Source organism: Balaenoptera physalus (genome assembly GCF_965194825.1).
Source record: "Balaenoptera physalus genome assembly, chromosome: 2".
NCBI classification, from domain to species: domain Eukaryota; kingdom Metazoa; phylum Chordata; class Mammalia; order Artiodactyla; family Balaenopteridae; genus Balaenoptera; species Balaenoptera physalus.
Window position 1 is genome coordinate 62,512,584 of NC_138883.1, and position 12,844 is coordinate 62,525,427.

The 12,844-nt window shown below is 36.8% G+C and overlaps 1 protein-coding gene and 1 long non-coding RNA gene across 9 annotated transcripts in view; one reads left to right on the forward strand and one right to left on the reverse strand.

Moving 5' to 3' along the window:
- Positions 1-3,228: 3,228 nt before the first annotated feature.
- Positions 3,229-12,844, reverse strand: part of LOC309656177 — a 151,908-nt gene continuing 142,292 nt past the window's right edge. The window contains exon 2 of the long non-coding RNA XR_014261207.1: positions 3,229-4,487. This is a non-coding gene — a long non-coding RNA (uncharacterized lncRNA). The remainder of the gene's footprint in view (positions 4,488-12,844) is intronic.
- MBIP (MAP3K12 binding inhibitory protein 1) overlaps positions 10,072-12,844 on the forward strand; it is a 38,601-nt gene continuing 35,828 nt past the window's right edge. For 4 of the 8 annotated variants that reach the window (XM_082452205.1, XM_082452208.1, XM_082452211.1 and 1 more), the window contains exon 1: positions 10,076-10,273. In XM_082452205.1, coding sequence (XP_082308331.1) covers positions 10,145-10,273 — 129 coding nt within the window. In that variant the 5' untranslated portion in view covers positions 10,076-10,144. Of the gene's footprint in view, positions 10,274-12,844 lie in introns of all 8 variants that reach the window. The other 4 variants (XM_082452206.1, XM_082452209.1, XM_082452207.1 and 1 more) reach the window with 3 other exon arrangements.

A 12,844-nucleotide genomic window follows, 5' to 3' on the forward strand; every position in this document is an offset into this window, starting at 1 on the left:
AATATAGTCTGAAGTCAGGGAGACTGATTCCTCCAGCTCCATTTTTTTTCCTCAAGACTGCTTTGGCTATTCGGGGTCTTTTGTGTCTCCATACAAATTTTAAGATGATTTGTTCTAGCTCCGTAAAAACTGCCATTGGTAATTTGATAGGGATTGCATTGAATCTGTAGATTGCTTTGGGTAGTATACTCATTTTCACAATGTTGATTCTTCCAATCCAAGAACATGGTATATCTCTCCATCTGTTGGTATCATCTTTAATTTCTTTCATCAGTGTCTTATAGTTTTCTGCATACAGGTCTTTTGTCTCCCTAGGTAGGTTTATTCCTAGGTATTTTATTCTTTTTGTTGCCATGGTAAATGGGAGTGTTTCCATAATTTCTCTTTCAAATTTTTCATCATTAGTGTATAGGAATGCAAGAGATTTCTGTGCTTTAATTTTGTATCCTGCAACTTTACCATATTCATTAATTAGCTCTAGCAGTTTTCTGGTGGCAGTTTTAGGATTCTCTATGTATAGTGTCATGTCATCCGCAAACAGTGACAGTTTTACTTCTTCTTTTCCAATTTGTATTCCTTTTATTTCTTTTTCTTCTCTGATTGCCGTGGCTAGGACTTCCAGAACTATGTTGAATAATAGTGGTGAGAGTGGACATCCTTGTCTCGTTCCTGATCTTAGAGCAAATGCTTTCAGTTTTTCACCGTTGAGAATGATGTTTGCTATGGGTTTGTCATATATGGCCTTTATTATGTTGAGGTAGGTTCCCTCTACACCCACTTTCTGTAGAGTTTTTATCATAAATGGGTGTTGAATTTTGTCAAAAGCTTTTTCTGCATCTATTGAGATGATCATATGGTTTTTATTCTTCAATTTGTTAATATGGTGTATCACATTGATTGATTTGCATATATTGAAGAATCCTTGCATCACTGGGATAAATCCCACTTGATCGTGGTGTATGATCCTTTTAATGTGTTGTTGGATTCTGTTTGCTAGTATTTTGTTGAGGATTTTTGCATCTATATTCATCAGTGATATTGGTCTGTAATTTTCTTTTTTTGTAGTGTCTTTGTCTGGTTTTGGTATCAGGGTGATGGTGGCCTCATAGAATGAGTTTGGGAGTGTTCCTTCCTCTGCAATTTTTTGGAAGAGTTTGAGAAGGATAGGTGTTAGCTCTTCTCTAAATGTTTGATAGAATTCACCTGTGAAGCCATCTGGTCCTGGACTTTTGTTTTTTGGAAGATTTTAAATCACAGTTTCAATTTCATTACTTGTGATTGGTCTGTTCATATTTTCTGTTTCTTCCTGGTTCAGTCTTGGAAGTTTATACCTTTCTAAAAATTTGTCCATTTCTTCCAGGTTGTCCATTTTATTGGCATAAAGTTGCTTGTAGTAGTCTCTTAGGATGCTTTGTATTTCTGTGGTGTCTGTTGTAACTTCTCCTTTTTCATTTCTGATTTTATTGATTTGAGTCCTCTCCCTCTTTTTCTTGATGAGTCTGGCTAATGGCTTATCAATTTTGTTTATCTTCTCAAAGAACCAACTTTTAGTTTTATTGATCTTTGCTATTGTTTTCTTTGTTTCTATTTCATTTATTTCTGCTCTGATCTTTATGATTTCTTTTCTTCTGCTAACTTTGGGTTTTGTTTGTTCTTCTTTCTCTAGTTTCTTTAGGTGTAAGGTTAGATTGTTTACTTGAGGTTTTTCTTGTTTCTTTAGGTAAGCTTGTATAGCTATAAACTTCCCTCTTAGAACTGCTTTCGCTGCATCCCATAGGTTTTGGGTCGTCGTGTTTTCATTGTCATTTGTCTCTAGGTATTTTTTGATTTCCTCTTTGATTTCTTCAGTGATCTCTTGGTTATTTAGTAACGTATTGTTTAGCCTCCATGTGTTTGTCTTTTTTACGTTTTTTTCCCTGTAATTCATTTCTAATCTCATAGCGTTGTGGTCAGAAAAGATGCTTGATATGATTTCAATTTTCTTAAATTTACTGAGGCTTGATTTGTGACCCAAGATGTGACCTATCCTGGAGAATGTTCCGTGCGCACTTGAGAAGAACGTGTAATCTGCTGTTTTTGGATGGAACGTCCTATATATATCAATTAAATCTATCTGGTCTATTGTGTCATTTAAAGCTTCTGTTTCCTTATTTATTTTCATTTTGGATGATCTGTCCATTGGTGTAAGTGAGGTTTTAAAGTCCCCCACTATTATTGTGTTACTGTCGATTTCCTCTTTTATAGCTATTAGCAGTTGCCTTATATATCGAGGTGCTCCTATGTTGGGTGCATATATATTTATAATTGTTATATCTTCTTCTTGGATTGATCCCTTGATCATTATGTAGTGTCCTTCCTTGTCTCTTGTAACATTCTTTATTTTAAAGTCTATTTTATCTGATATGAGTATAGCTACTCCAGCTTTCTTTTGATTTCCATTTGCATGGAATATCTTTTTCCATCCGCTCACTTTCAGTCTGTATGTGTTCCCAGGTCTGAAGTGGGTCTCTTGTAGACAGCATATATATGGGTCTTGTTTTTGTATCCATTCAGCCAGTCTATGCCTTTTGTTTGGAGCATTTAATCCATTCACGTTTAAGGTAATTATCGATATGTATGTTCCTATGACCGTTTTCTTAATTGTTTTGGGTTTGTTTTTGTAGGTCCTTTTCTTCTCTTGTGTTTCCCACTTAGAGAAGTTCCTTTAGCATTTGTTGTAGAGCTGGTTTGGTGGTGCTGAATTCTCTTAGCTTTTGCTTGTCTGTAAAGCTTTTGATTTCTCCATCGAATCTAAATGAGATCCTTGCCGGGTAGAGTAAACTTGGTTGTAGGTTCTTCCCTTTCATCACTTTAAGTATATCATGCCACTCCCTTCTGGCTTGCAGAGTTTCTGCTGAGAAATCAGCTGTTAACCTTATGGGAGTTCCCTTGTATGTTATTTGTCGTTTTTCCCTTGCTGCTTTCAATAATTTTTCTTTGTCTTTAATGTTTGCCACTTTGATTACTATGTGTCTCGGCGTGTTTCTCCTTGGGTTTATCCTGTATGGGACTCACTGCGCTTCCTGGACTTGGGTGGCTATTTCCTTTCCCATGTTAGGGAAGTTTTCGACTATAATCTCTTCAAATATTTTCTCTGGTCCTTTCTCTCTCTCTTCACCTTCTGGGACCCCTATAATGCGAATGTTGTTGTGTTTAATGTTGTCCCAGAGGTCTCTTAGGCTGTCTTCATTTCTTTTCATTCTTTTTTCTTTAGTCTGTTCCGCAGCAGTGAATTCCACCATTCTGTCTTCCAGGTCACTTATCAGTTCTTCTGCCTCAGTTATTCTGCTATTGATTCCTTCTAGTGTAGTTTTCATTTCAGTTATTGTATTGGTCATCTCTGTTTGTTTGTTCTTTAATTCTTCTAGGTCTTTGTTAATCATTTCTTGCATCTTCTCAATCTTTGCCTCCATTCTTATTCCGAGGTCCTGGATCATCTTCACTATCATTATTCTGAATTCTTTTTCTGGAAGGTTGCCTATCTCCACTTCATTTAGTTGTTTTTCTGGGGTTTTTTCTTGTTCCTTCATCTGGTACATAGCCCTCTGCCTTTTCATCTTGTCTATCTTTCTGTAACTGTGGTTTTTGGTCCACAGGCTGCAGGATTGTAGTTTTTCTTGCTTCTGCTCTCTGCCCTCTGGTGGTTGAGGCTATCTAAGAGGCTTGATGGGAGGCTCTGGTGGTGGGTAGAGCTGACTGTTGCTGTGGCGGTCAGAGCTCAGTAAAACTTTAATCCACTTGACTGTTGATGGGTGGGGCTGGGTTCCCTCCCTGTTGGTTGTTTTGCCTGTGGCAACCCAACACTGGAGCCTACCTGGGATCTTTGGTGGGGTTAATGGCAGACCCTGGGAGGGCTCACGCCAAGGAGCACTTCCCAGAACCTCCCCTGCCAGAGTCCTTGTCCCCACAGTGAAACAGAGCCACCCCCTGCCTCTGCAGGAGACCCCCCAACACCAGCAGGTAGGTCTGGTTCAGTCTCCCCCAGGGTCACTGCTCCTTCCCCTGGGTCCCGATGCACACACTAGTTTGTGTGTGCCCTCCAATAGTGGGGTCTCTGTTTCCCCCAGTCCTGTCGAAGTCCTGCAATCAATTCCCACTAGGCTTCAAAGTCTGATTCTCTAGGAATTCCTCCTCCCATTGCCGGACACCCAGGTTGGGAAGCCTGACGGGGGGCTCAGAACCTTCACTCCAGTGGGTGGACTTCTGTGGTATAAGTGTTCGCCAGTCCGTGAGTCACCCACCCAGCAGTTATGGGATTAGATTTTACTCTGATTGCGCCCCACCTACCGTCTCACTGTGGCTTCTCCTCTGTCCTTGGACGTGGGGTATCCTCCTTGGTGAAGTCCAGGGTCTTCCTGTCAGTGATTGTCCAGCAGCCAGTTGTGATTCTGGTGCTCTTGCAAGAGGGAGTGAGAGCACGTCCTTCTACTCCGCCATCTTGGTTAATCCTCCAAAGTCGGACTTCCAGGGAAGTCCTCTTATAGTTTTCTTTAGATAGATTTTGTACATCTATTAGGAAGCCTAAATCTTAAATATTAGGAGCTACTGACTTGTGAAAATGAATTAGAAATGGAGACTAACTACCTCTGAAATTAAAATACAAATCAAAGGGGAAAAGTGGGGTTGATATTGTAAAGCTTGATTTACATGATTTTCCAAAGAAAAAATATTTTTAATATAAGGTGAGCATTTATAAAAATAAATGAGGTGATTAACAACTATAATAAAATGGGAGAAGAAATGTAAAACATGCCTTTGTACCCTTGAATGAGCCATTTTTCTTTTAGTTGGTCTATTTTCTACTAAAATTAGCAATTTAGGTACTGTTTTTCTACTTTTTCTACCAATTACTGAGAGAATGGTGTTGAAGTCTCCAAACATAATTGTGGATTTGTTTCTTTCTCCTTTCAGTTCTATCAGTTTTTGCCTCAAATATTTTCAAGATCTGCTTTTGGTGCACAAAAAATGTTAAGTCTTTTTGGTGAGCTGTCCCTTTTATCATTACATACTGCTCTTGTGATATCCACACTGTCTGATATTAAAATAGTCATTCTGGCTTTATTTTTATTGGTACTTGCATGGTATATATTTTTTCCATCTTTTAACTTTTAAGCTTTATATTTAAAGTGGGTTTCCTTTAGTCAGCATATAGTTAGATATTAATTTTTAATCTTTAAATCTGTGTTTAGATCATTCACATTTAATTTAATTATTGATATGGTTGGATTAAAATCTATTACCTTGTTATTTTCTCTTTGCCCCATCTCTTTTTTGTTTCTTCTTCTTTTCCTGACTTTGAATTAAATATTTTTATGATTCCTTCATATCTCCATTATTAGCTTATTATTTATACTTAAAAAAATATTTTAGTAGTTACCCTAGAGCTTATAATTTACATCTTTAGCACAATCTACCTTCAAATATTATACTGCTTCATGTGCAAGGTAAAAACCTTACAACTGAATACTTACAATTCCTCCCTCACAATTTTTGTGCTATTTTTGTCACACATTCCCTTATATGTGCTATAAACCCACAGTAATTTGCCACTATTTCTACTTTAGACAGTTAATTATCTTTAGAACAAATAAAAATAAGAAAAAAATGTCTCATATATCACTTTATTTTAATCATTTTTTAAGATCTTCATTTTGTTGTGTAGATACCAATTTCTTTCTGCTGTCATAGTCCTTTTGCCTGAAAAACTTCCTTTAACATTTCTTATAGTGCAGGTCTGCTGGTAATGAATAATCTTCATTTTGTTTACCTTTAAAAAATCTTTATTTCTCCTTCATATTTGAAGTGGAGATATGGAACCTAATTTCCCCCCTCTTGGGTGTGGGCCAGACATAGTAACTTGCTACTAACAAGTAGAATCAGATGGAAATGTCAATGTGTGACTTGAGAGACTAGTCCTAAAAGGCCCTGTGGCTTCTCTATCACTGCTTTTCTCCACAGTGGGTGACAGAACCACCACGCAAAGTCACTCCTGAATTTCTCACCCACGGAAACTTGGTGATAAGAAATATTTGTTGCTTTAAGCCACTAAATTTCAGGGTAATTTGTTACACAGCAGTATATAATATTGGAGTTCTCTGGGTTTCCTGGGTCTGTGGTTTGATGCTTTCACTATATTTGGAAATTTCTCGGTCATCATCTTTTGAAATGTTTCTTCTGACCCAATCTCTCTCTCTATTCTCCTTTAGAGGTTCCAATTACATGTATATTAGACCGCATTATATTGTTCTACAGTGGTTGGATGCTCTATTTTCAGTTTTAAAAACTCGCAAAATCAGCCTCATCATGCCCCGCCTTAAGTCACCAATCCAAGCTCAGCAGCACCCCCTTCTCTGAGGGACTCCAGAGGGATGTTCCTCTAAGCTCCTGAATTTTAATAATTCCAAACTCTTCCCTTTGTTCCCGCAGCCCTAGAGGGGTTAGCTGCTTCCTGAATTTGCTAACACTGTGATAGATTATTGTTTTCTTGTTATCTTCTCAGTTAATTAACAACTTATCATTAGTAATAATTTATTTAAAATTTTTCTCTGTTCAAGTAACAGGTATGTTTTCTAAACCTTGAGTGAATCACAAATCAGTATGGGAAGTCCCAATAAACCAATCCTCAAAGCTGGGATTTTGAAACTGGTTTATTGTGTCCTTGGACTTGATTGTAGTACTGAGCTCCTTGCTAATAGAAAGTGGAATGTTGTGATCCGTTGTACGACATGGCAACACAGTTAGTCAGTTTTACTCCAACTTCTTTGATCGTGGAAACTTCTGTTGGAAGAAGCATCTTACAGAACTGGTATTCAGCAGAGCAAACTTTGGGAAATGCTGGCTTCACCATACTTCTCTATCCAATGATCCTCCCTGGACACATCAATGCATGTTCAAGTTGCTGCTCCTGTTTTACCTAAATTGAGAATTTGTACTCATCATTTGAGCCTCAAAATCAATGTTTTACATCAAGTGTTTAGAGCTTTTCCTGACACTGAATCCAAACACGTCCCCAAAGGAACTAATAGGTTGTATTGCTTTATACATACCTCTAATATGATCATTGTCACATTATATCATAGATGTTTGTTTACATATATGCCTCACCCATGAGAACTGGAGCTTTTTGAGAAATATCCTTGCCTGATTCATCTTTGTACCTTCAACATGGTCAGAGTGTCTGGCATATAGTAGGTACAATTAATTTGTATGGGTATCATTCGTGAGGTTATGGAGACTAGCTGTATTTATTCATTAAGAAAAATTTGAGCACTTTTTGAATTTGCTGTTCCAGAGGAGAATAAACGGACATGCTTCATTATTTGAAATGAATTGTTTATAGCATTCTTACTACATGTTACAATTTCCCCTCAAGTGTAGGAACTTTTTTTTTTTCCATTTTACAAATCTGTTCAACTTAGGCAAATAAATTCAGCTCAACAAGCATATACTGAGCAATTACTCTGTGCCAGAAACTATGCTAAGCCTTAAGTATACAAACATGATACATATAAAGTGTCATAGCTCAGTGGGGAGACAGATTCGTAGTCAAGTAAATTTCATATCAATGTGATAAGTACAATAATGGAAGCATATACAAGTTGTAGGAGTTGTTTAGCAGAGAAGATAAGGTCTTTATGACAAGGAGTATGAGGAAGGACTTCCCAGAGATTTCTGAACTGGAGTTTTTGAAGGAGGAATAGGAGTTTTCCAATTGGATAGGAGGCAGGGGCACAAATAAAAACATGGAGGCAAAAAAATAGTAAAGCTTTGAAGAAGTAAAAGCAGTTTTGAGAGCATTAAGCACCAGATGGTTTGTGGCAGAAAATGAGGCTGGAAATTTAGGAAAAGGCCAGATCATGAGAAGAGCCTTAGATGTCATTCTAAGGAACTTGGGCTTATCCATCAGGTGATGGGGAGCCAGAGAAGGCAAATTAAACTTTTCCTTTTCTACATTAGGAAAAAGGTGTATTACACCATCTATTGAGCATGTGTATCTCAGGCACTTTGCTGGGCACTGTTTATTTAATAGGGCTGTACCTTTAAAGCTCTTTGTAAAGGACATTTTTGTTGATAAGGTAGGTAGCCTAGATTTCATTTATAGTTTCTATCCTCCCAAGTGATTCTTAGGATGAACTTTCAGGACAGTATTTCTAATTCTGTCGCTAATGCCAAGACCAACAATTTGAATTATTTCTGCCAGGCAGAAGATTTTTCAGCAACCCACTTTATAAACTGTAATTAGTTTTCTATAAAGGGTAAATTATTTCCTTTACTCTCTAAATTTCAGAGCTTTCATCATATTTTTGTTACACATTATTTTCTATATGTTTCTATTTAAAGTTAGCCCAAGGAAATCCACATCTTTTCAGCCTACAAACTCTTCTATTTAAAGTAAATAGAAGAAAATAAGAAAAAGTTCCAAAATGAAGGTAATAGGCATCAGGAAGGAGTAAGAAAAGTCCCTGGAAAGAAGAAATAATGCACAAAAGAGTTAAATTGCAAGTATTAGCTAAGTAAGCAATACTATGATATAAGTGGAAGTCTGCATATTGAAACAGAGAATCTCATAGAGAATTTATATAGAGATCAAATGGCCATCAATTAATTCTATATTAGATGTTCAAGGGAACAAGTAAAACTTGAAATTTCAAAATCAGTGATGGCAAAGAAAAGAATGAGCAGTACCTTATTAAAGATGGTATTCTTATAATATACAAAGCAAGTTCCCAAATGTGTCTTATACCACTGTCCTGAATATTTGAAAAAAAAACCCAAACCTCACACCTAGATGAAAACAAATAATCGGAAACTAGTTGCTAATATGTTACAAAACAAAAACTTTTAGTTACCCCATTAGAATTATTCTCTAACAAGAGAACCAGAGGCAAAGAAAATTGCTAACATTGCAAAAATCATGAATTTAGGTTAAACATGGGGATGAGTGGCTTGAAGGAGAAGGTTGCTCAATTTGGGATTAGATATTGTGAAATCTTTTTATGGACATCTCTAGACATAGGCTGGATTATAAACTGTATATCTTGCTGTGAACAAGGGAGCAGACAAGATTACTCAAGATCCTGTCGCCTGGTGATCTTTGGAAATGAAAGCCTAATTAACAGGCTCCCTAGAGGCAGGTCAAAGGCGTTCTTTTATCCCTACTGCCCTTAATCCCAGTTCCTTGATGTCTTATTCCTCCCCCTTTCATTCAGCGTACTCTAAAACTGAATACACATTGTGCAAGTTTCCACCTCTGCTTCTTCTACTGTAAGCGCATTAGACTACTGGAATTAAGAATTTTAAATCCCTCATCTCTAAACTGATGTTTATTTTTTTCAAGTGTTTTGGAATAAAGTTTAACACTAAAAACTTTCTAAAATTTCTTTTCAATTGCACAACAAAATTTTTAATGTTAGACTCTGTAATACTACAAAGTCTTTCAAATATCTTTAACTAAAGTTATCTGATAAGTAATACTTTGTCAAATTTCAATTCGGATTGATCTTTAATTTCAAAGATTGTATTGCATGCGATTGCTTACTTGGTTAAATTCCTGTTAGAATCATATTGACAGTGTTTCCCTTCTTTAAAACAGCTTTAGGATGAGCGTCTCTACCGTAGTACCCAGGGAGTAACAACTGATTTATCAGTTTTAAAACTTGACAGAATTATTTTGCAGATTTAAAGTAATTAATATCATTCCCTTGATGGTAAATGAGGCATAAAAGTTTTTTCTTGTTTTATATCCTCTTCCTCGCATGAAAAATTAGTGATGATAACTAATTTATGTTAAATTAGTGATGTTAACTAACTAATGAGGGTTCAAGAAGCTAACCCTCATTAGATAAAGACTCCAATCATTACCTGAAATACTGTAGCTAGCCTCACGCAGGTTCGCAGTCATCCGCTCTGGGTCCTCTGCGGAACCCTGTAACTGCACCTGATTGGTGCACGTGCTTGTCAGTCACATAGAGGGGGCGGGTGCTCAAAGCCCCGCTCTAAAAGAGACGCAGTGCTTTTACATCATCGCGCAGCGACCAAAGCAGGGGAGGGAGGGGTGGGTTGTGAGGGCTCTTCGGTGCTGGCGGGGGCGGCCTACGAAAGTGTCATGGCTACCGCCGCTGAGCTTAGTCGCCCGACCATCGGCGACAGGAGCCTAGAGCGGAGCTGCAGCCCCAACCTCTCCCAAGAGGTGGTCTGCGAAGTCTTTCGCTCCTTCCATACCCTGGCTGGACAAGTGAGTGGTGGTCTGTGGGAGTAGGGGTCTGGGAACCGTCTAGCCCCTCCCCCCTTTTTTCCTCGAGCGGAGGCAGGGGGCAGCGGAGGCCTGCCGGGTGTGGGACCCGGCGCGAGTAGCCGAGGCCGGGGGAGGAGCCCGGGCCCCGCCGTCTGCGGTCTGAGTGAGGATGGCCGCGCGGGTTAGTTCACGGCCGGTTGCAGGCTAGATTTCCGTGCGATTATTCTCCCCAAGAGTGAGTGAGGCTAGTGTAAGTGAAAACCCGGCTCGGAGATGAACAGGCTTGGAGAGGATGGATGCGGAGAATCTTCTCTGAGGGTTTGGGAGGCGCCTGGCGCTCAGGCTCCTTTTACTTCCAGTTCATTCTTTATAGAAATTGATAGGTTAGTACGGCCTGCGATTTCTGGAAAAGCTCTCTCTTCGCCTTTTTTGGGTGATTTCCTCTTATGAGTCACTTGCTTTTGTTTATTTCTTTTTTCCTTCTGGCCGTTGCTTGCATGTCTTCCCCTTTAAAACGGGGAAGAAGAGAAAAGGAATTAATCTAAACTACTCATAGCGTAAAGTTGGCTGAGTTATCCATGGTCGATACTGCTTGTATCACAACTGTTGTTTAATAATTGAGCTATTAACTAGTTTAACTGGCTTATAAATAGCTTTTGTAGAAATGTCATAATAAAATGGGGTTTAAATAAAGGTATTCCTTACACTCAAGTCACTATTTCGTTTCATGATGTAAAGTGCAAAGCAAGCAAATTTTAAATGAGAAACAACTTGAAAATATGTTTGTCTGATTTTAAAAAGCAGATTTTTTAAATCTTAGACGGAATTAGGCATTTATGTTGAAGATAATGGTAACTTCCTTTATGAAAGTAGAGCGTTTGATTTGTGAAAACTATTTTTAAAAGCCTTGGGTGGATGGAGAATCAGTCTCTTAAAACGTTATTTAAATATTTTTAAAAATCCTAATATTTGTTCTAATTTAAAAAGAGTATTACTGTAAGTTAAACATTCAGTTTGGTGTAATGGAACGATTATTAATAGAATCGGCTAAAAGTTTTAAACTCACTTGTTTGTCAAGGACTTAAAACATTTTTTTTAAGACTTGGGGACATATTATTTCAGTCTCAAGACTCAAGACCTGTAAATGGTTTAAAAGTTTGAGAACTTTCTATGGCGTGGACATTGGAACTTTAAGGTTTTTTTTAAATATCCTAATATCAAGATGAAAAAAGTTTATACTCACCTATAGTTTACACAAGTTTTTTCCCCCCACTGATGAGATACTTTTTAAAAATAACATTAAGAAATAATTTAAACATTTCTTTTGAAATAGTTTGTATACTGAATTTTTAAAACTCATTTAAAAATTTTAAACATTCAGATATTCTGTAGGTAAAAGTAGAGATGTGATTAAAATTTACTTATGTCACCTGTCAAAAATGTTTAGAGTAAATATTTGGTGAGTTTTCATGACAGAGTGAAAGGACCATTTATACAAGTGTCATAAAATAAGATCATCTCATCAATTAAATGCTAGCCAACTTGGTAATACTCTTTATATTTCGAGATGTATTGTTTAAAGAATTAAAGCCCGAGTACTATACTTATAAAATTGTCCTTGGTGGAAATCACTATTTCCTTTCAAAACAAGTTTAAGGAATTTTTTAAAATGTATGTTGTAAAATGCCTAGGTTCATTCTGTATAGTATCATTGTGTTATTAGCTCTCCTCAATAGGAAACGTAAAGTTGAATGTTTCAAAAGTATTTTTTATCCCAGATTTCCAATTTTCTCATTTTAACTTTATTGCTTACCTCTGGTTGGTCCATCTTACCAAGCTGAAGAAATATTTATTGTTAGCTTGGGTTTTCATATTAATAAAGTTTTTATTGAAATACATATTTTAAATAGGCCATATTAATGGCAGACTAATACATTTTTGAGTGCATGGTTTACAAGTTCTATAGGGTAAAAATGCATAGAATTCATATTACTAACAGGGAATTTGTTGAATAATAGTTGGATGTATTGGGATAGTTTTTAAGTTAATTTGTGACATTATGTGATTTTCTTAAAAGACCAAGTATCTTTAACTGCACTTGAAAGCTTACATAATTCTGCTGAATTGAAATGAGAATATGATCCAAACATTAAATTTAATTTCTGTAAGTTATTATTGTCTCTAGAAAATTTGATGCTTTGCTTTGGTTGAGGATTTGTCTGCATTATCCCCAAACTGTATTCATAAATTTGTTATAATAGACGATAGACCCCTTGAGAACTGTAAAAGTATAGTAATAGTTTACTTCCATGCATAAGTTGTTGTCTAAGGAAATCTTTATAGGCATTAAATAATGTAAATTAAGATTAATGTGGTTATCTTAATATAAAACTTTAGTTAAAATAATGTAAACTAATTTTTGCCAGTGCAGCCTACACAAAACTTATTTCTTTACACTTGTCTAATATGGACTTTAAATATTTCTGGTCAAAGGTTGGTAAACTTCTGTCATATAGCGTTCATTCATATAGTGCCTTTTTTGGGAACTTTAGATCTTTTCGGTTCTATGTA